General features: G+C 64.2%; 8 protein-coding genes across 8 annotated transcripts in view; 2 read left to right on the plus strand and 6 right to left on the minus strand.

Annotated features, from left to right (window-relative positions):
• Positions 1-1,110, minus strand: part of F751_5214 (Zinc finger CCCH domain-containing protein 56) — a gene marked incomplete at both ends in the record, with an annotated part of 3,302 nt that extends 2,192 nt beyond the window's left edge. Inside the window, 3 exons of the mRNA XM_011402813.1 lie at positions 184-518; positions 674-793; positions 1,039-1,110. Coding sequence (XP_011401115.1) covers positions 184-518; positions 674-793; positions 1,039-1,110 — 527 coding nt within the window. The remainder of the gene's footprint in view (positions 1-183; positions 519-673; positions 794-1,038) is intronic.
• Positions 1,111-2,747: 1,637 nt separating this feature from the next.
• Positions 2,748-5,183, plus strand: F751_5215 (hypothetical protein; the record flags this gene model as incomplete). Its single annotated transcript, XM_011402814.1, has 8 exons — positions 2,748-2,803; positions 2,978-3,169; positions 3,318-3,519; positions 3,699-3,846; positions 4,460-4,545; positions 4,647-4,710; positions 4,866-4,908; positions 5,033-5,183. The coding sequence occupies 8 exons, from the start codon at positions 2,748-2,750 to the stop codon at positions 5,181-5,183; spliced, it is 942 nt and encodes a 313-aa protein (XP_011401116.1).
• A 769-nt stretch (positions 5,184-5,952) lies between these two features.
• On the minus strand, positions 5,953-6,988 carry F751_5216 (CDP-diacylglycerol-glycerol-3-phosphate 3-phosphatidyltransferase; the record flags this gene model as incomplete). The annotated part of the gene is made up of 4 exons (XM_011402815.1): positions 5,953-6,003; positions 6,238-6,387; positions 6,565-6,735; positions 6,959-6,988. 4 exons carry the CDS (start codon positions 6,986-6,988, stop codon positions 5,953-5,955), a joined length of 402 nt encoding a protein of 133 aa, XP_011401117.1.
• Positions 6,989-7,766: 778 nt separating this feature from the next.
• On the minus strand, positions 7,767-9,256 carry F751_5217 (hypothetical protein; the record flags this gene model as incomplete). The annotated part of the gene is made up of 4 exons (XM_011402816.1): positions 7,767-7,993; positions 8,149-8,662; positions 8,860-8,925; positions 9,092-9,256. The coding sequence occupies 4 exons, from the start codon at positions 9,254-9,256 to the stop codon at positions 7,767-7,769; spliced, it is 972 nt and encodes a 323-aa protein (XP_011401118.1).
• A 743-nt stretch (positions 9,257-9,999) lies between these two features.
• F751_5218 (Inositol transporter 1) lies at positions 10,000-12,658 on the minus strand (the record flags this gene model as incomplete). Its single annotated transcript, XM_011402817.1, has 7 exons — positions 10,000-10,310; positions 10,888-10,934; positions 11,145-11,255; positions 11,439-11,487; positions 11,670-11,999; positions 12,161-12,477; positions 12,594-12,658. 7 exons carry the CDS (start codon positions 12,656-12,658, stop codon positions 10,000-10,002), a joined length of 1,230 nt encoding a protein of 409 aa, XP_011401119.1.
• Positions 12,659-13,066: 408 nt separating this feature from the next.
• F751_5219 (SDE2-like protein) lies at positions 13,067-14,519 on the minus strand (the record flags this gene model as incomplete). The annotated part of the gene is made up of 4 exons (XM_011402818.1): positions 13,067-13,278; positions 13,420-13,814; positions 14,095-14,383; positions 14,492-14,519. 4 exons carry the CDS (start codon positions 14,517-14,519, stop codon positions 13,067-13,069), a joined length of 924 nt encoding a protein of 307 aa, XP_011401120.1.
• A 353-nt stretch (positions 14,520-14,872) lies between these two features.
• F751_5220 (MKI67 FHA domain-interacting nucleolar phosphoprotein-like protein) lies at positions 14,873-16,171 on the plus strand (the record flags this gene model as incomplete). The annotated part of the gene is made up of 6 exons (XM_011402819.1): positions 14,873-14,967; positions 15,101-15,138; positions 15,271-15,434; positions 15,582-15,650; positions 15,778-15,897; positions 16,094-16,171. The coding sequence occupies 6 exons, from the start codon at positions 14,873-14,875 to the stop codon at positions 16,169-16,171; spliced, it is 564 nt and encodes a 187-aa protein (XP_011401121.1).
• A 639-nt stretch (positions 16,172-16,810) lies between these two features.
• F751_5221 (hypothetical protein) lies at positions 16,811-18,013 on the minus strand (the record flags this gene model as incomplete). Its single annotated transcript, XM_011402820.1, has 5 exons — positions 16,811-16,965; positions 17,067-17,203; positions 17,405-17,474; positions 17,591-17,725; positions 17,836-18,013. The coding sequence occupies 5 exons, from the start codon at positions 18,011-18,013 to the stop codon at positions 16,811-16,813; spliced, it is 675 nt and encodes a 224-aa protein (XP_011401122.1).
• Positions 18,014-19,689: the final 1,676 nt, after the last annotated feature.

The following is a 19,689-nucleotide window of genomic DNA, read 5'->3' on the forward strand; positions in this document are numbered from 1 at the left end:
CCCGCCGCGCCACGCGGCGGGGCCGCCGCCCGCAGGGACGAGGCCGCGGAGGGGGCGGGCCCGGGCGCGGGGTGCGGCGGTCCCGGGCCCAGGCCAGGGGCCGGGCCGTCGGCGCTGGCGCGCTGCAGGGCGTGCGCTGCGGAGTTCGGTCCGGGGCCGCCCCTGAAGCCCGCTGCGGCGCACTGCAGCATGGCACGGGGCCCCGACCCTTCCCCCGGCGTGTGGGTGGGCTGGCGCAGGTCGCGCACGGCGTGGGCGAAGAAGCAGACGGGGCGGCGGCAGGCAGGGCCCTCCTTGCACAGCTGGGTGCGGTACTTGGCGGGGTGCAGCCAGCACTCATACACGCCGTGGGAGTAGGGGCAGGCGTCGCCGCGCAGGCAGATGCCGCGCTTGTAGTCGGGGCAGGGGACGGGCAGGTACTCCACCAGGCGAGGGTCGCGCCGCCGCGCGTTCTCGGTGGGGTGGGCGAAGGGGCAGCAGCGCCAGTCGTGCACGCACCGCTTTCCACACCGCTCCACCTGTCGTGTGGCAGGGGGGGGGAGGGAGGAGGACAGTGGGGCACAGATGTCAGGGTGATATGGCAGCGGGCCTAAGATTGTGCATGGGCCATTGCTCCCTGGCCACCCGGCATGGCCAAAGGTACAAAACAAGCATGCTCAACAGCAGCCCTCACCTTGAACTGAAACATTCGAAACTCGTCTGTGGAGTACTCTGGGGCATTGAGCTCGTCGCTCACGCTCTCCTCGCCCTCGGTGGGGAGGGCTGCCGCAAGGATCTGCTGGCCGAAGGGGTCCTGTCGAGGGAGGGAGGTGGGGTGGGGATCACAGGACGGAAACACACCGGTGGGGCCCGGTGGGTACCTGGGCGACAAAGAGATTAAAACGAGAGGAAACATCGGGAGCATCAATACAAAGCCATGTCGGACAGCCAGGAGCAGTGGGGTCCACCGCGGGTGGTGAGGCTTGGTTCAAGACCATCTCGCGCGGGAGTGGCTAGGATGCCATGAGGGGTCCCTAGCCCTCGCTGCTGCACCCCCACACCACAGCACACATCCAGGATGCCAACCTGGTCGAAGCATGACGTGAGGTTGTGGTACATGAGGCTCGTCATGATGTCGAGCGGCTCACGCGCGGGCTACAAGGGAAGAGCAGGCGCGAGAGGCCCGCTTAGCGTAGAACAGCAGGATTCTAGGAGAAATCTCAGAGTGAAAGTTGCATGGTGACGCTTGGAGCAGCCGCTCGCAATACCAGGGCCTGCCACCGCTTCTGGGGACGCCAAACCTCGGGAGAGCACAACGTGTGACGCCATGGTGCCGTATATTGCCCAGGGGCCAGTCCAGCGGTGGACAAGGGACGCGCATCAGGGTTTAGGAACCCTGATTCCCTATCACGTGTGGTTTGGTGGAGTTACGCTCTAGGAGACCCAGTTCGGCCAACCCGGGACTATACTAATCGCCCAGTCAGGTGCCACTCGAGCCGACCCATGTTTAAATAAGATATAACAATGCAAATAATTGCTTGATGGGGATCCGAGAGGGCCCCCGTCCGGCGGGGGCCATTTTCGCCCCTTCGGGAGACCCCGTGGTGGCCAGTAGGGCTGCGAATGCATCGCAAGAGGCAATTTTTAATTTGTTAATATCATATGAACGCAAGAGTATCGAGTACAGCGCGATAGAACGCCGTCACCCACACATCGGTCGTGCCCGATGGGCCCCTGGTGGCCTAGGGGCCTCCCTCCTCCTTAGCCCTTAGAGGGGCCAGATACCCCCCTTCTCATGCACTGCCCTTCTGGATGCTGGTCCACTCGTTTACAAAAATGGGATCCCCACCAGGTGCAAAGTCATCTTGGCCCTCATTTGCTTGCTGAAACAGTTCGCCGCCTCTTGCCGCCTCCCCTCTCAAGGTGGGAGCGGATGCGACGTGCTTTGCACCTGACGTGCCGCTCGTAGGGAATGGTATCAGCCGACCAAGCGGGCAGTACAGGCGAATCAGCTTCCATGAGGTGCTTGTAGAGTGCATCATGTTCCTCCTGCGCTCCCTTCTCCATGACTAGAAGAACCCATGCCGCCAGCCGCTAGTATTGCTCGTCGACCTCTGGACCGCTCTCAGGTGAAGGCGCCGGGTTGTCCGGGATGCTCAGCAGTGGTGGAGCATTGCTGCTGCTGTCCACAGGGCGTGGGCCAGTGGCACTGTCCAGTCCTTCAGTGTCAGGCTCCTTGGATGTTGTGACCTGGTCGGGGGTGATCCCAAGTGATGGGTCTGCCACTGGCACCGGCTCCCTGCCGGGCCTCCTGCTGGTGCCGGCCTTGGATGCCACGATGTTGCCTGTGTCAGTGTGTGGATTGTTGATTGCGTCAATGGCTTGGTGTGGGTGGGTAGGATCGGAATGACCGTGTGAGGAGGAGAAGAAGATGGGCGACAGGGAGGAGAAGAAGACGGACTGATTTGTACACAACGGGAGGGCATTCTTCGCCCTCCTCTTCAACTTTCGCCGCTTCGAGGGCTGTGGCTGGTACTCGGCGGGCCACTGGATGACAAACGGGTATGGTGTCTCCGTCACCCTGCGGCGGCAGAGAGGACCTCCCCGGCCCGGCGACCCCCCGCCCCAGCCCCCGGACGTCCCGAGGACCGGCGGCAAGCGCGATCGCAGCGGGGCGCCCCTGGGCGCCCCGCAGGGCAGGGGATCGCCGACGAGCACTACCGGTGAGTGGTCTGCGCCATGGACTCCGATGGTGTGTGCTGCTAGGGATGGTTCTCCTGGCTTGTCGACATGCTGCAGTGATTGCCTGGGACGCTTGCAAGTGGTGCGGGGGTGTTGGCTGCTCCGTTTCTGGCAGTGACTGTGGGTGTGGTGTACACCAGCAGCGAAGCGCGCCACCCTACGCAACTACCCACACCCCCGCCAACCACCCACACTTGCCGCGCTCCTACAACATGACTCACCCCATACCACTATCCCCCTGTACACACATCTGCAGGCGGGAACCCCCTCCAGAGGATGCCAAGATACACAAGTACGTCGGCATCGACCCCGGGCGGACCAAGATGTTTACCACGGTGGACGAACACGCCAACGTGACATCCTGCTCTTCAAAGGAGTTCCACTCCATGTCGGGGTCCAAGCGGCGGGAGAAACCATTGCGAAGTGGCACGCAAAGACCCCAGACTTCGTCAAGGAGCTGCACAAGTGAGTGGTGATTGGTTTGTGGAGATAGTGCAGGGACAGGCCCCACAGGGGCAGGCACTATGTCGCAACCTCCCGCATCGCTCCAACTGTACCAACCCTCTTGCCCAACCCCACCCCCCCTCTTCCCGCAGGTGCCCGACCCACAAGACAGCCAGCACCGAGGTTCTGCTGTCGCGGGCGGTGTGGATCGGCCCCAACCTGCGACGGGGCCTGGCCTGGCACATGCATGGGAAGCCGTTTCGAAAGCTGTGCCACCAGGCCTACGTCGCCAGGGAGCGGGCCATCAACCGGCTGGCGGAGCAGTTCCGCGGCCCCCCCGGCATGACTACCATCGTCGGCGTGGGCAACTGGTCGGCCCAAGACCTAGGGGGGGGCATCATGCGGGGGGCCCGCCGGGGCCCTGGATGCGCTTCTTGCGGCGCCTGCGGCGGGTGTGCAGGGTGGTGATGGTTGACGAGCACAGGACTTCCAAACTGTGCTGCGCCTGTCACACCACCCTGCTCGCCCACCAGTACGTGCCGGTTTGCCGAGGCGAGGAGAAGCTGGTGGACGTGTGGGACACCAAGCGGTGCGTCAACAAGACCTGCAAGGTCAACATTGTCAACCGCGACGTGAATGGAGCGGTGAACATCCTGATGCTGACCAAGTGCTTTTTTGAGAGTGCACCTCGTCCCACAGCTTTTGGTGGACCCCCTGCTTCCCCTTCCTTTCCCCCACCCCCCACCCCCCCGGTTCGCCATTAGAGGCAACCAACTGCGCCAACGATATCCCGTCCACGGGAAGAAGCTGCTAGCAACCGGCGCAAGCCCGGTAGAGGGGGGTAAGGGTATTCCGTGCTTTCCCGGGTGCCACTCCTCGATGCTCTAACCCCATTGGCTGGGGTGGATGGGGGCCATCGGCAGGGCGCCAACTCAGCAAGCCTGTGTCCTGACGCTGGGGTCTCACCCCAAACCGCCCGATTCTCCATCCAGCCCGGTATACCTACAGAGCGCTGTTCACCGCCTAGGCTCGACTAGAAGCATTACCCGAGATTTGTTCCGATGGCGAGAGGCAGGGGCAGAGGCAGAGGCGGGCGATCCCGGCAGCCCGGCCGGGAGGACGACCAGGATGTCTTCGACTACCAGCCTGAGAGTGCGTGTGATGGGTTGCTACCCTGGATTGGAAACGAGCATCGTCTCCGGAATCTCTGCGTGGCCTGCCGCAACCTTGCGCTGTCTTCCATATAATCTCCATGGTTCTGTGTCTGCACTGCCCCTCCCAATGCTCCGCGCAGGAGGCCAGTCGTCCAACGTCGGCCTCTTGCCACCGAGTGACAGCGATGACAGCGACAGCGAGGACGAGAAGCCCAAGCTGAAGCAGGTGGGGGGAGCTGGGATCTGCTGAATGATGGGTGGACAATATCCACAACTTCACGCCGCCTGTGGAGCCTTCGCCCAACTCTCACACTTTCCTTCCAACAGAACGCTCGCGTCGGGGAGCTGCCCTCCAGCTCTAGCGACGAGGACGACAGCAGCAGCAGCAGCGGTGTGTGGTTTGTCGCAGTCCTGAGTGCCCCTTGACCAGGATCGTGGGAGGAACGGCGGCATGCCTTGCAGCTGGTGTGGGCACTGTGTACTTGGCGGGACGGTAAAGCTCATGTCCCCAATTCCCTCACGTGCTCATTTCCTCATCCATCACAGAGAGCGAGCCGGAGGTGGAGGCCCCGCGCCAGCCACGCAAGCGGTGAGCAGCAGCAGCGATTGTGCAAGGAATTTCCTTTGTTCAGATGACTGGTCTCATTTGCCCCCTCTCATCGTCAATATGCAAGCTCGACGCCCCTTCCCCCCCACACCCTCCCTTCTCCCAGTCCCGAGGACGAGGTGGACCCGGCCCAGATCGAGGCAGACATGGCCCGGTTGAGGCTCATCAAGGAGAAGCGGGAGGCCGACCGGCTGAAGCGCATTGCCGAGGAGGGCTTCGACCGCTATGCGCCCCCCGGCTCTGACAAGGCCAAGTGAGTGGGGTTGCGGGGGTGGGAGGGAGAGGTGGGGGATCTGTCTGCGGCCTCGCCTGGCTAGGAGCACCTGCATCCCTGATCTACCCTCTGCATGCATGTGTCCTCAGGCAACCTCATTCACGCCACCCGACCCTCCTTGCCTCCTGCAGGCCCGAAACTGTGCTGCCCAAGGACCACCCTTCACTGAGGAAAGCGTGAAACCGGTGGTGTGCCAGGATCCGAGGAGAGATTGCCCGCCCAACACGCTGCCCAGACCTGCCTCGTTCGCCGAGCTCCCGTTTCGCTGACCCCAGTGCTCGCCGTGTGGCATGCGGCGGCCTGTTCGATGCAGCAATAAAGCGCAGCACAGATGTCAGGGGTGTGACGGGGTGCAGGCCCGGGAGGTCTTGAGGCGTTTTGCAGCGCCACCCTGCCCCTCAAATGTATGCATGGTGGGGAAGCAGGGGGAGGCATGGGCCCAGACCAAGGGCATGTGCACCCCTGGCAGGCGTGCACTGCAGCATCCCCCCGCTGTGGCCCCTGTCTGTGTCGCCCTAGCTCGCAGAGCTCGGGAGTCATGCATGCCTTGCCCGGCACCGCTCGCGGCCCGATGCGCGGCCCGTCCCTCTCCTGTAATGCTCATGGGTGCGACGCCAGACGGGCCCCTCCAGCCACTTCTCTGCCGCTCATCGCTACGACGCCAGCCGGGCCCCTCCAGCCTCTCATCCGCCACCCGCCGCCGCGACGCTGGGCAGACCCATGGGCAGGATTTCCGCAGCCCATGCGCACGCTCACCGGCAGCTGCGCCGGCCGGCCATGTAGGGCCAGAGCGCCGCAAAGTACTGGGCCAGGGACCAGAGGGTGAGGAACGCTGCAAGCGCCAGCAGCGCCGCACCCGCGTCGGCCAGGGTGGCGGGCGCGGCGCGCGTCCGCGCCGCGCACAGCGCGACCAGCGCTGCGAGCTGCATGCTGGTCTTCAGCTTCCCGGCGGTGCTGACGACCACGGCGCCACGCGCCGCGGGCCCCGCGCCCGCCGCCCACTCCCGCAGCGCTGACATGGCGATTTCGCGCCCCACGATGGCGGCGGCGGCCAGCGGGCACAGCAGCGCGTCGCCGGCCAGGCGCCCGGCGACAATGGGCGCGGTGCTGAGCAGGACCAGGGCCGTGGAGACCATGAGCTTGTCCGCCACGGGATCCAGGAAGGCCCCGAACTCGGAGGCCACGTTCTGTTTGTGTGTTTTGGGGGGAAGGGTGGAGGGTTGGCGGTTTGGGAGGAGTGTCACCTTGCCATGCAGCTGGTGCCATTCCCACAGCAGGCGCCGGCTTGTGCAGCTGCCCGATGCCGGCGCCCAAGCAGCCACGCACAGGCACGCCCGGCCAACTCCAACCCCTGCTCCTCGCACCAACTTGCGGGCCAGGTAGCCATCCAGGAAGTCGGTGACGGAGGCGGCCAGCAGGAGCCAGGTGGCGGCCGCCGGTGCCCAGGGCGCGGGAGAGTACCACAGGGCAACGAAGGCGGGGATGGCCGCCACGCGGGCCAGCGTCAGGGCGGTAGGCAGGGTCCAGATGCGCTCCTGCGTTGTTGGGTGCGAGGGGTCCGGGTTGTCTATGTTGGAAGGGTGCATCAAAGAGCACAGGGCGGGCCCTGAGGCCAGAGAATCCTGGGCATCCAGCCTGCGTGACTTCATGCTTGTATCCATCTGCTGGCTCAGGGGAGACACCGTGCCATTCAACTGATTAAAGCAACAGGTATGGCCCCCGCCAGAGAATGGCGCTCCTGCATCGCTCATACCACACCTTCCGCTCCAGCTGCGGGTCATCCTCCATAGGAGCGGCATGCGGTGTGAGCACCGAGGAACGTCGACGCCATCCCCAGGCCCCTCTTGACCCATGCGCTGCATGCATGAAATTTACATCACGGTGTAATCTCCCCGGCTCCCAGCGGCTCTGTGTCCGGGTGAGATGGGGGAGTACTGCCTGGCCGGGGTGGGAGTCGAGCCGGGTTCCCACCGGTGGGAGGAGCAACCGCAGCGACATGAGTGATCATGATCTCATCTTTACAGAACCAGGAATACCGAATCTAAAGCCGGGAGCGGGAGCAGAGTGTCAATTCATGCACCAGAGGCGCCGTTGCGCGCCAAGCATGGTTCACTCTGTACATGGCCGACATCTGTCTTTTCACCAAAAAGAACAAGCTTCAGGGAGGGGCAGGAGATGGTGTAGAGAAAGCTATGTAGCAATATTTCAGGACACAGAGCCAGGGGGGAGAGTGATAAGTATAGGGGCAGGGCAAAGGGCATGACTGAGTGAGAAGAGTAGCATGGTTTAGGGTGAGACCCTGAGAAACATACCTGGGATGCTGTTCAAAGTGGCAACAACGTGCATCTGTATGGGGAAGGGTGTGCGAGGGAAGTACTTGTGCTGCGTGACTGGCATGAAACGGAGGGGCTGCTGATACGTGAAACGGGCGCAGGGTCTCTCTTTGCCTTCCGCCGGCGGGCGGATGAGGACACCCCAGGTTGCCGCTGCTGGCGTGGGGGCGAGGGGTGTTGGTGGGCATGATCCGGGCACCCCACCACGGCGCTGATGCCCTGCCTGGGGAGCATCACCAGTGCAACTGGACGGCCGGCTGCTGCAGCAGGACGGCGTTCCACCTTTGACCCAGGGAGGAGAAGGGGTTGCGGGGCAGGGCGGCCAGGGCCATGCATGCCAGCCAGGCCAGGCCGAGCAGGGCGGGGAGGAGGAGCATGTTGCGGTCCAGGGAGTGGGACAGGCCGGACTGCGCGGTCTGCAGCCCCCTGCGGGCCAGGAAGCTGGACCGCTGCCGCGTCTCTGCCGGGGTGGTTGTGTGTGGAGGGTTGGATAGATGTAGGACGGGCCAAAGGTGTGTGTGGGGGGGGTACAGTACGACCATGTAATGCAGGTCTTTCAAGTGCCAGGCGCCCGCCACCCCCACCCCCCTAAACACCCCCACCCGGTTCCCCCACCGATGACGTAGAGGTAGATGCTGGGCACCAGGACGCCAAAGGACAGGAAGACCCAGTTGATGACCACGGAGCAGGCGTAGACGGCGTCGGCCTGGCCCTCCGCCGGCCAGCGCCCCAAGCCCAGGCCCGCCACGCGTGCCCCCACCGCGTACACGTCCAGCAGCGCCCGGCGGCTGGCCGGGGTCAAGTCCCCCGCGCGGCAGTAGTCGGCGTTGCTGGACAGCGCGGATGCGAGCCAGAACGGGAGCAGGGGCAGGCGGTGACGCAGCAGCATGGGCCGGCCCAGCAGCTGGAAGCAGGCGACGCAGGCGCGCGACATGATGAAGAGGCGGGAGAGGACCACCACCGCGCGCACGCCACGGCGCGTGTGGTCGCCCGCGATGTTCTGGGCGCGGTGGTAGCCAAAGGCGGGGTACAGCGCGGCGGTGACCAGCTGCATGGCCTGGTGCAGGCGCTTGCGGTGGGCGGTGTAGACGTGGGCGGGCAGCGTGGCCACGAGGACGCCGGGGATGGCCTGAACAGGGGATGGGGAGGGAGTGGGGGCCCGTCGTGATCTGGCCATGCAAGGAGGGGGAGGCGCAGAGCTGGCGGGTGTCGCCACAGAGCGTGGGCATGCATGCACTCTGGCTCTACGCCGAGGACCCACGGAGCCAGGATCCCGGTGTTGGGGCACAGACCAGCATGTCAGGAGCTGGCCAGGCAGGTGCCCACCTCGGCAAAGGCATACGCCAAGAGCAGCTTGTGCTCCTCGGCCGATGCAAACCACTCCAGATTCGTCTTCCAGGAGGGAGGGGGAGGATGTGGTGGTGTGGGCGACGTGGTGACAGGTTCTCTCCGGAGAATGGATTGTTGAAAGGAGCTCATGCATCATTCTCCCAGCTCATTGTGTCCCACGGCTGACGACCCCTCCCTCCCTTCTCCCTAAGAGCTCCTATCCTCGCACCAGATTTAATGTCGCCACCAGGTAGATGGCTAAAACGAGGATTGCAACCGCAAGAGCGCCAGTGGCGTCCAGGGAGCGGTGTCTGGAGGCATGCTGCCCTTCAAAGGCCCTCTCCAGCTCAGGGTCGTCGAACACCAGGGTAGCGGACCAGGGCTTGCGGGCCATGGCATCTGAGAAGTAAGATTATGGCCCGTGCGAGAACCCTATAAATACAATGGGCAATGCTTCGTACCCAGGGTTGGGGGAGCTGAATGCCATTCCGAACCCCGCCAACCGGAAACTCCCGACGCGCGTGTATGACAGCAGGTGGGTCCTAGGGTAGAGTTTGGGAGGCATTGCAGCTGGATACACCTTCATAGCTTGACAAATCAAGCATTTGAAGACCCCGCACTGAGATATCTGCCGTAGAGAGCCACAGCTAGCGCCTTACACCTCCAGATACTGGGCCCATGCATAACTCTCTGTAAGCACTACCCCGAGATCATGCGGAGACACCGCCGATACTGAGAGCATTCCGATCACAATTTACCTCACAAATACATTTCCCAGGTCGAACCAGCCCACGTACTCCGGTCAGCGGGACGGCCTCTCACAGGGACCGCACCACCTCGCTGCTAACACCCTGGGAAGCGAAAGCCCGCCCGTGGCAACCCGCGCTCTATGATTCAAACCTCAGTGCAGCTGTAGCACTCTCGGAGAGGTCACTGGGGGGATATGGGGGTTGCAGCTCAGGAGCAGGGTAGGTCCAGGGTCCCGCACTCGGCGCCGATCCACCGGGGAAGCCACAGGGGGCTGTGGATCCCCTCCGTCCCGCTCCATCCTCGTGCCACCCAGCCCCCTTGGTCATCCCTGGGTGAGTGCGTCGGAGTCGCCCGATCCCCAGCCGGGCCGCAGCGGGCGCCTGCGTCTCACGGCCCGCCGCCCTCGAAGGCCGCCTGTATCTGCTCCAGGCTCCTGCCCTTGGTCTCGGGGACGAAGGCGTGCGCCCAGGCCCAGCCCAGCGCCGCCACCCCGGCGTACGCGGCCCAGGTCCCCGCCGGCCCCAGCGCGTGCAGCAGGGAGAGGAAGGTCTGCGCCACCGCCGCATTGGCCAGCCAGTTGGTGAGCCCTGCCAGGCCCACCGCCGTGCCGCGCACGTCGGCCGGGTACAGCTCGGCGTTCACCGCCCAGGGTACGGGCCCCAGCCCCGGGGAGAAGGCCGCCAGGTACAGCATCAGGCCTGGGCAGGCCAAGGGGGTGGGAGAGATGGGTCACAACGATGGCGATGACGACAGGGTGCGGGGCGTCGTGGGAAAGGGTGAGCCCACCCCTCCACACCGACACAAGATCACACCTACCCATGAGCACGAGGGGGGCCCTGGAGCTGGGGCAGCCCTGGGAGAAGGGCACGCCCGCGCCCGGGCAGGCCTGGGCCGGCAGCGCCGCCCCGCCGGGCACGCCGACCTGGCACTGGCCGGGCGCGGTGAGGTCGTCGACCGAGCCGCAGAACGTGCACCTGGCGGGGTTTGGGGTGGAGCATTGGCGTGTGGTCTGCTGAGGCATCGCGGCGCGTGAGGGGAGCAGCGCACAGAAGTCAGGGGACCGACATGGCATGTGGGCGCATGCCCTGGCCCATGCCCCATCAGAAGCATGGGGCAGCCATCTGCAATCCCAGTACACAACATCCGCAAGATTGCCTCACCCTCGGCGGAGGCAGGCAGTGCAGGAAGGTGCGGGGCAGGTGCTGGTCGCCAGGTCGACGGCGGGCGAATGGCTAGCGGCCGAGGCAAAGGCTGCAGCCAGCAGCAGCAGGGCACCTGCCACACACGCCGTGCTGGTCAGCAGCAGCCGCCGCCTGCCATACCTGGCGTGGCGAATTGGTTGTGTGTCGGTGGATGGGTCGCAACATGTGCAGGCAGGCCGGTTCAGGCCGTGCTGGCGCACAATGCGCGCAGGATGCACGCCACATCGTGGGCATGGCCCGGCCTAGAGGCGGCCACTTTTCGCCCGCGCACTCCCCACGCCCCCCCCACCCCCACCCCACCCCAACCCTCCCTACCTCTCTATGCAGTACATGCCTGCCAGCGTGCCCACAGCATTCACGCCAGCAGGGAAGAGGGAGAGCAGGAGCACCGTCTGCTTGTTCCGCACCCCTGCCGCCTCCAGGATCAGCGGAGTGAAGTACCTGGGCAGGGTTGCAGAGGGGAAAAGGGTGGAAAGGCGAAATGTAGGAGGACGAGATATCCTCGCTGATGGGACGCATCGGTGGGCAGGGCATGCAGTGCGTTGAGCGGCTGGGGGAGCGGCCACCACATAAGCCCTCCTCGATCCCAACAAGGACTGCGCCCCCGAACGCCCCATCCCTCACATGACGGTGTTGATGCCGCACAGCTGCTGCAGGGCCTGCAGACCCAGACCTGCAAGGAAGCAGGATGAGAGGGAGATCTGAATTAACGTTCGCATGCGCCCGAAGTCCCGTGTACTTTGCAAACCAAGCCGTGTCGCCTCGCATTGAATAGCCCGCTCGGGATTACAGCCCCCCCCCCCGCGCCGCCGGCCCGCCCCAGTCCCGCCCTTTCCACCCACCCGCTGCCCTCACCGACGTGCAGCTGGCGCAGGACGGCGGGCCGCGCCAGCTGGCCCCAGTGCGTCCCCCCGCTGCGCTTTCTCGATGGCGGGGCGGGCACCATGGTTAGCCCCGCCAGCTGCACTAGCGGGGGCAGCGCCGCCACCCCCAGCATCCAGCGCCAGCTGCCCGGTAGGTGTGCGGCGCCCCAGTTGACGACGTACGCCGCAAACTGGCCGCCAGTGATGGCGAGGACGTTGAGGGAGACCAGGCGCGCCCGCAGCGGCGGCGGCGCCAGCTCGGCGATCAACACCGGGACGGTGACGGATGCGACGCCCACCCCCAGCCCCACCAGCACCCGACCTGCGGGGGGTGGGGAGGGGGGAGAGAGAGTGAGGAAGAAAAGAGAGGGGGTTGCGGTCGATTCTGGGATGAGGGACGGGGTGGTCGTGGGCAAGTGCCAGGCCTGTTCGGGCAGGGTTTTGCATCCAACACAAGCAAGACCCCCGGCCCCAGCCTCTCACCCAGGATGAGGACACGCAGGCCCTGCGCCGCAGCCATGGCCAGGGCCCCCACGCAGAAGAGCCCGTCTGCGAGGGCCAGGGTGCCGCGGCGGCCCCAGTGGTCGGAGAGGCGGCCGCCCACCGCCGCGCCCGCCCCGGCCCCCACCACCGCCGAGGCCACAATGGTCTCCTGCACGCGAGCCAGGCGGGCGGGGTGGCCGGCCAGGGGGGCCAGGAGGGAGTCGCGGATGTAGGGCAGGGCGCCGGAGATGACGCCGGTGTCGTACCCAAACAGGAACCCGCCGATGGCGGCGATGCACGTGATCAGGAGCAGGTGCCTGGGGCTGAGGGGAGTAGAAGGGTGGGCATGTGTGCTGTGTGGACCTGGGAAGGACCTGAGAATAGGGAGTCCCCACGACCTGGCGGCGGCAGGGGGTTAGCCTGCCCAAGGCACCTGGCCATGTGCATGGGTGCCTCACCGGGGACTGGGTGGAGGTTCAGGGCCCTGGGCCGGATCATGGCGCGGCGAGGTTGCGAGCAGGGGACCCGTGTCATCCAAGACCTCGAGCACAGTCTCCCGGGGCTGCATCTCCACCCCGATCTGACCCGATGCGGGGCGCGCAGGCATTCACACGGGGCTGGACCACCTACCAGCCCCGCTGACCGCGAGGGCTGCCCATGTGCTCTTCCACATGATCCGTCCGATGCACGAGCCAATTCTGTTGAGTGTCTGCCGCTGATCTTGCACAGGGAGACTGGCTTGGATGCCCGGCCAGCTGCCGACACCAGTCGTGAGATCGAGCCGCGAGATCAAGCGCCTTGCCATTACAGAATTGGTTTCGTGCAATCGTGGGCTCCCTCCCATCTCCGCCCTCTTTACAGGCTTTGGGCAACGCACACGCCTCACACACGATTACTGTCCACGCATCACGGCTTTGCCAAGTGTGAGCGCGGCACCTCTTCAAGGGTCATGGACTTGAGCAGGAAGAGGCGGTCGGCGCGCTGCGCCAGGCTCCCACCCCCCTTCAGGCCACGGGCCGCCAGCTCCCGTTTCAAGCGATCCAGCCCCAGAGCCTGCAGCTCCGTGGCAGAGGCAAAGGCACCCAGGTCGAGGGCGGGCTCCTCCTCAGCAGGGGCTTCTGTGGGGGCAACAGCCCTGGCAGCGTGCTCGGGAGCGCTGCCTGCCGACGCAGCACCATCACTGCCTCGCGCCTCACCGCCGTCGCCATTCGCCATCTGCTCGCGCCCCTCCTCTCCTGCCTGCTCCCTCGCATCCGCACCAGCGGCGGCAGGCCTCGACCCAGGCTCAGGGCCGTCGACCGCGGTGCGAGGAGAGGCAGAGCGCCCCTCCCCCGCCGGCTGCCCCTCCTCATCCTCCGAGTCGCTGCCATCGGACAGGGCTGTCAGGGGGTCTATCCTCCCGCGCTTTCCGGGCTGCGCGCCGCCCGTCGACCCAACGCGCTTCCCGGCCGCCAGCGCCGCCGCGACGCCCGCCGACACGTTTAGGAGGCTCTGCCGCAGGTCCTGGCGCACGGTGGCCACGTCCACCTCCGCCTTCTGGCTCGCCTTCTCCTCCTTGGCCAGCTGCTTGAGATGGCGGAGGGCGATCACCTCCAGCTCCCGCTCCCCAGCCTGCGCCTGCCACTCCTCCAGCTTCTTGGCTGCGGTCTGCTGCCTGGAGGGATTGAACGAGGGGGAGGGGGGGAAGCTTAAAGATCCAGGGGAGATGAAACATAGCAGGCTGGGCGGGGTTTGCCCAGTCAAGAGTTCTCCTCGGGGTTGCGCCCGCAGGTATGGGAGCAGGCAGACAATGCAGCGGGCGTCCCTGTCGGTGTGAAGAACCCAGACCATGCCAGGTCCAGTGGCACCCCATCTCCACGTGCCGTGGAATGGCAACTGGGCCTCCCACAGCCAGGCTCGACCCGCGGACCCTCTCCTCCCTTGACACTCTTCACCTGATGCGGCGGCCCTGCAGATCTCGGCAAGCGTCGTAGTTGTCGGTCATCTTAGCCTTTCCCGCTGCACGCAGATTGGACCCGAAGCCACCCTTGCCGCCCCGCAGCCGGCCAACAATGTGCAGGGAGGATCCATGCGAGATGCCCAGGCTGCATAGCGGGAGCTCTCCAGGCTCCACCGTCCGGCTGCAGTGCAGCAGGCTCACGTCCGGAGCGCCCTCGAGACAGGCCCTCGTGTAAAGCTCATCCGATGTGCTGCTGGAGGGCAGGGTCAGCACGGTAGTGCGCCCTGAAGGCAAGAAGCGAGAGCCACGGGGTCAGGAACCTGAGATGGCCTAGGGAAGCAGGATGACTGAAATACAACAGAACAACAAGATTCATCGACTGTGATCCATACCTTCGAGACCCCTCAAGAAGAGCTGCATGTCGATGTGCCGGGATTCGAGCCTTGTTGCGTTTCGACGACAGACCCACAGCCTTCCGGTGCAAGGTATCTATCGCTGAGAGATGACGGGGCCGTGCTGTTGGAACAAACTATGAGGTGAGAATCCAGAAGCTCCAGACACCCCAGTGCGAGCCCTAGAAGAACTTGCAGAAGAAGTCCAAGTGAATGGGAAGGCGAGGCGGGAACTCTTGCTGCGCGCCCCCAATTCGGGAGTGGGGGTGAAGTCTCATTTACGGCATGAAGCAGCGACGCCAGATGGGAATTCATCCACGACCTTGCATACTGCGACTAGGAGTACGCACTCGAGACGGTAGTCGCGCGACCGCCCGCAGCATGTCGTCCAAGAGCAAAGCGGCTGCCCCAGTGGCGGACGCTGGGGAGCCCAGCACGAGCGAGAGGAACGAGCCTGGACGTATTGTGTACATAGGGTAAGGAAATTTTAATATTCCATATGGCATACAGGTGTGCCATGCGGGCTGACCCAAGAAGGGGGGGGGGGTTGGCATTTGACTAGAGTCACCCCCCCTTGACACCACCTTCTCTGCCTTTCCCTCCGCACAGTCACCTGCCCCATGGATTCTACGAAAAGGAAATGAAGGGTGAGGGGGTGCTGATATCGCGATGATGGAGAAGATGGGTGTTGCAGTTTGCCTCTCTGTGCAGTGCTTTGAGGGAGCGAAGCCATGCGCGGTGCCTCCCCTCAACTCCCACCCGACCCTCCCTCTGGACAGCCTACTTCTCCCAATTCGGCCGTGTGACCAAGGTGCGTCTGTCGCGCAGCAAGAAGACGGGGCGGAGCAAGCACTACGCGTTCATCGAGTTCTACTCTGCGGAGGTTGCGCGCATCGCCGCCGAGGCCATGGATGGCTACATGTTCTTCGGGCAGAAGCTGCAGGTGGGTGTGGGGATCGAAGCATCACTGTGCCTGGCTCCCGAGCAAGTGCTGAGCCCTCACGGCAGCCTTGTTGGGTGCAGAGGCAAGGTGTCTTTCATGTTGAAACCAAACGATGCCGCGCCACTGTCACTCTGCCCCCGCGCGCAGGCCAAGCTGCTGCTCCCCAGCCAAGTGCACAAGGACCTGATGAAGGGCTCCAACCGCGTCTTCAAGAAGGTGGGCTGCTGGGCCGGGCGGGAGGGGGGGGACAGGGAGATCGCGGCGCCCGCTCGACACCCGGCGGTCAGTCGGTGGCCGCCCAGAGCACCCGACCCGGCCCACGATCGCAACCCCATGCTCGCAGGTGCCCTGGAAGAAGATAGAGATGGAGCGGCACAATGTTGAGCGGGGCGAGGCCGCCCAGGCCACGCTCCTGAAGCGGGCGCTGAGGAAGGACAGGCTGCGGCAGCAGAGGATCAAGGAGGTGGGCCGGGGTCCTGTTTTGGGGACCGAGCCGGGGGTGGATATGCGGCTGGGAGGAGCATCGTGCAGGGGGCGATCGAGGGGCTGAGCCCTAGTCCGCCAGGCGCTCCTTTCTTCTGGATTGGTGCTGGAGTGAGTGCCTCTTCGTGCCGCGGGCGAGCAGCTGTGAAGCAGCATTTCACCCTTCCCCTGTGCAGGCCGGCATCGACTACGAGTACCAGGGGCTGGAGAGCCGGTTGCCGCGCGCCGCCGTGAAGACCACATTCGAGGACTGAAACCGCCAGGCGCGGCATGCCCCATCCCCGTCACCGTGCGGGGCACCGCCCCTCGCACTTCTTTCAGACCCTTCCACCAACCACTTCTACCCTGCACGCTACGAGCTCGTTGTACAGCAACAGCAATTCCTCATAAAGATTATCCGACGGCCAGGGTGGGGCAGGACGAGTGCACGGGTGGCGTGCCTCCGCCGGGGCCATGCCCGCCAGTGGCCGTCAAAGAAGAAGGCCCGCAAGCAGTTTGCACAGGAAACTGTGTCAAAATTGGATAATAGCTTGGTGTGCGGGGGGGTTGAAGGGGGGTCCAGGACGCTCAGTGGGAGGCCCAAAGCGATGAGCAGTGGGGAAGGCGTGTCAGCCCAAGGGATGCGTGTGCAAAGGTGCGACGCGCGCAGAAAGAATAGACAGGGTGCCGCTGCAGCCTGCTGGCAGCAGTGTCTCGGGCCTGACGGTCTGTCCAACTGGCACAATAAGTAGGGAACAATGGCAGCCACGCCCTCACTCCTGGAGGGCCCCAAGTGTGGGTGTGGGGCTCCCGCAGATGCGGAAGCCCCGGAAGGGATGTGCGCACTCGCAGGGTAGGCCACACAATCGAGAGCATGGGGCAGGTGGAGCTGGGGGATGCATGGGACAAGGCCCTCAGTCCTCGGCCCTGATCTGCCGGGCGTGGGCCTTGGGTCCGGTTCCCAGCGTGCCCAGCATGGCGTTGATGGAGTCAGCTGCCGACTGGTGGTCCATGGTGAGGCCCAGCCGGCTGGGACCCTCCAGCGGCGCCAGGCGGCAGCGCTTCAGGGCTGCGACGGCGAGGGTGTGGGGGTCGGTTGCGGGGTGTCGATGAGAGGGCTGGGGGCTCAGGGGCGCAGGAGAACGATTGAGACTCTGCACAGGGACTCACCCCTGTCGCTGCTGAAGATGGTCTCGGAGGAGGCGGCACTCGGGGGTGTGGCAGGTCGGTCGTGGGCTTCAGCCTCGGCGCCACGCTTCACCGGCTTGCACCCTGCAAGCGGGAGGGACATGTAGCTCTGCTCCTTCCTGTGGGCAGTGGCAGAGGAGTGGGAGGTTTACTGGGGCGCCTGGGATCTGAGTGAGAGGATGAAGCCAAGCGCAGGGCAGCATGGGAACGATTAAGATCGCAGGAAACGGAAACACCAACCCAACAGATGTCCCTGCTCCTCATTGTGTTCCCAAACCTGCAGATCGGCATCTTCCCAACATACCACACCATTGTCTTACGTGATGGGACTGGCTGCGGGCGTGAAGAGCAGGGCAACCTCGTCGTCAGCCTCATCGTCTTCATCAGAGTCTGCCGAGGGAATAGAGTGTCGAGCAGGCATGAGGATACAAATGGGAAGCTCTGGCGCCAAGCAGCTCATCATTATGCAGTTTGAAGTTCCATCCAGGTGACGGACCACCAGGTACCTTTGACGCTGCGTTCCAGCTCCAGGACGCCCTGGTGGCTGGCAGTGAGAATGGCCTCCAGATCGAAGGCGTCTCCCTCAACCCCCTCCCAGCACAGGGGAAGGTCGTCGGTGTCCGGGGCCCAGGGCGCCGACACTATGGGGTGTTGTGGGAATAAATAGAGAGTCAAGGGGTGCCGCGCATGGGGGTTGGCGAGAATTTCACGCGGTCGGGGCCCTCCGATGCCAAACAATGGTCGCTCGCACCTTGTGCCAGGCCCGGCATGCCACACCCGCGCATGCTCTCCCACTCCATGCTCAGACGAAGCTGTTGGGAGGGGGTGGGGTCTCCGTAAACGTAGTGCCGGGGGTCCAGACTGATGGACGCCTCCGAGCCCGAGGCTCCCCGGCGAGGCCTGACTCCACCCCCATTAGGAGACCGCATTGCGGGGTACAACCCAAGCGAGTCGGCAGCAGTCTGCGTATAATTGGGTTGGGAGGGTGAGGTGAGGCTTTCCCGGCAACAGGCGATGGTAATGAGGCTCGGGCGACCGAGTCTGCATGGGCAAACTGTCTCCCCCCCGGGGCCAAATGCAGTGAGGCGCCCGACGCACCGGTGTCGGACGGATCGTCGAGAGGTGCGCTAATTATGATGTGATCTGATCCACCCCTTTGAGCGGCGCATTGGCCCGGTCATGGTGTTGAGGCCGTCGCCCGCATCACGCCGACGCAGGTGTCGGGAGGGCGTTTCGCCGGGGACGAATGCGTGGGTGTACTGCCAATTTGCCCCACGTGGTACTTCCTCGCCCGGTCAACAGTCCGAGCCAGCTTGGACAGCGTACCCGAGCTGCTGGCCAGCCTCAAGCAGCCAGCCCTGATCCGACGGTGCCACATAATATAAGTTCTGACTGAGAGCCGAGACAGTTGTGTTTGCCTTTGCTGCCTCCCTCCTGCCCATCTGATTCGCTTGCTTTTCTTGCATGGGTCAGAAAGACTTGACAGAGCGAGTTTTCTGAGGGAGCTTGATAAAATTAGAGAGTTTACCTCACGAACTGACAATCAGTTGGAGATTCTCCGAGGCAACACTGTCTCAGGGAGCGCCCAGGCCCCCTCTCCTTCGTTGAAAGGCGGGGGCCTCGACCATGAAATGGTCTGTCAGCAGACGGTGCATCGTCTTGTGGCATGTGTACTGTACTATGGGGTCGTGAAATGTTGGCTGGGGATCAGGAGATGCGGAAGGGCAGGGGAGAGGAAAATCAGAGAGAGATTAGAAGAAAAGGGCTGGAGGAAAAAGAAGGGGAAGTACAGCAACCGGACCACGGACGGGGTCTTCTTATTGTATACATCCAATTACCGTGCAGCGCCGGACAAAGCCCAGCCGCATTTCCCCCCTCATGGGACGGGCCCCTGCAGGCACATCGAGCTGGCAGTGCAGCGATGTGGTGAGCTGCCGGAAGGGGCCTCAGAGGGTCTCAGGCGTGCCCAAAAAACGCCTAGAAGCAGTGTTTGGCCTGAAGTGAGGAGAGAAAGGGAGAGAGAAAGGGAGAAAGCAGCGGGGTAACCGCTGATGTGGTTGGAAAAAGGGTGTAGAAAAGGAGGCATGAGTATAAGGTGGGAGGCAGACGGTCGCCTTCACTCCCTGTATCTTAACGCTCAAGTGGGAGGAACTTTGGTGATTCAGACGGAGCCGGGAGACAGCGCCCGTTTCACTGCAGGTGGGCAGGAGGTTGGGAGGACGGAGGCTGAGCGATGGGGGCAGTCTGGCATACCGGCAACTGCACACGCCGTGCCGAGACGGTGTGCGCAGGCTCATGCATGCCGAGTGGGTAGTTGAGGTTCCCCAAGGCAAGGGGGAGGTCCTCACAATGGGCCAGCAACAACACCACCCTGTACGCATGTCGGAACCGGCAAGTCTGCATCAACACTTTGCACCATCTAAGCCACTGCGTCCCTTCCTAACACCCATGACGCCACCCACCAGCACCCTCCCTAACCCAGCCAGTGGCAGCTCACCCGTCAGGAACTTGGTCCCGACTGCCCTGCCGTTCAGGGCCTGAATTACGACATCCGTGACGCTGGTGTCCACAAACTCACAAAAGGCATATCCCGTGCAGCATGCGG

The sequence above is a fragment of the Auxenochlorella protothecoides genome (assembly GCF_000733215.1).
Source record: "Auxenochlorella protothecoides strain 0710 unplaced genomic scaffold scaffold6, whole genome shotgun sequence".
Taxonomy (NCBI): Eukaryota; Viridiplantae; Chlorophyta; class Trebouxiophyceae; order Chlorellales; family Chlorellaceae; genus Auxenochlorella; species Auxenochlorella protothecoides.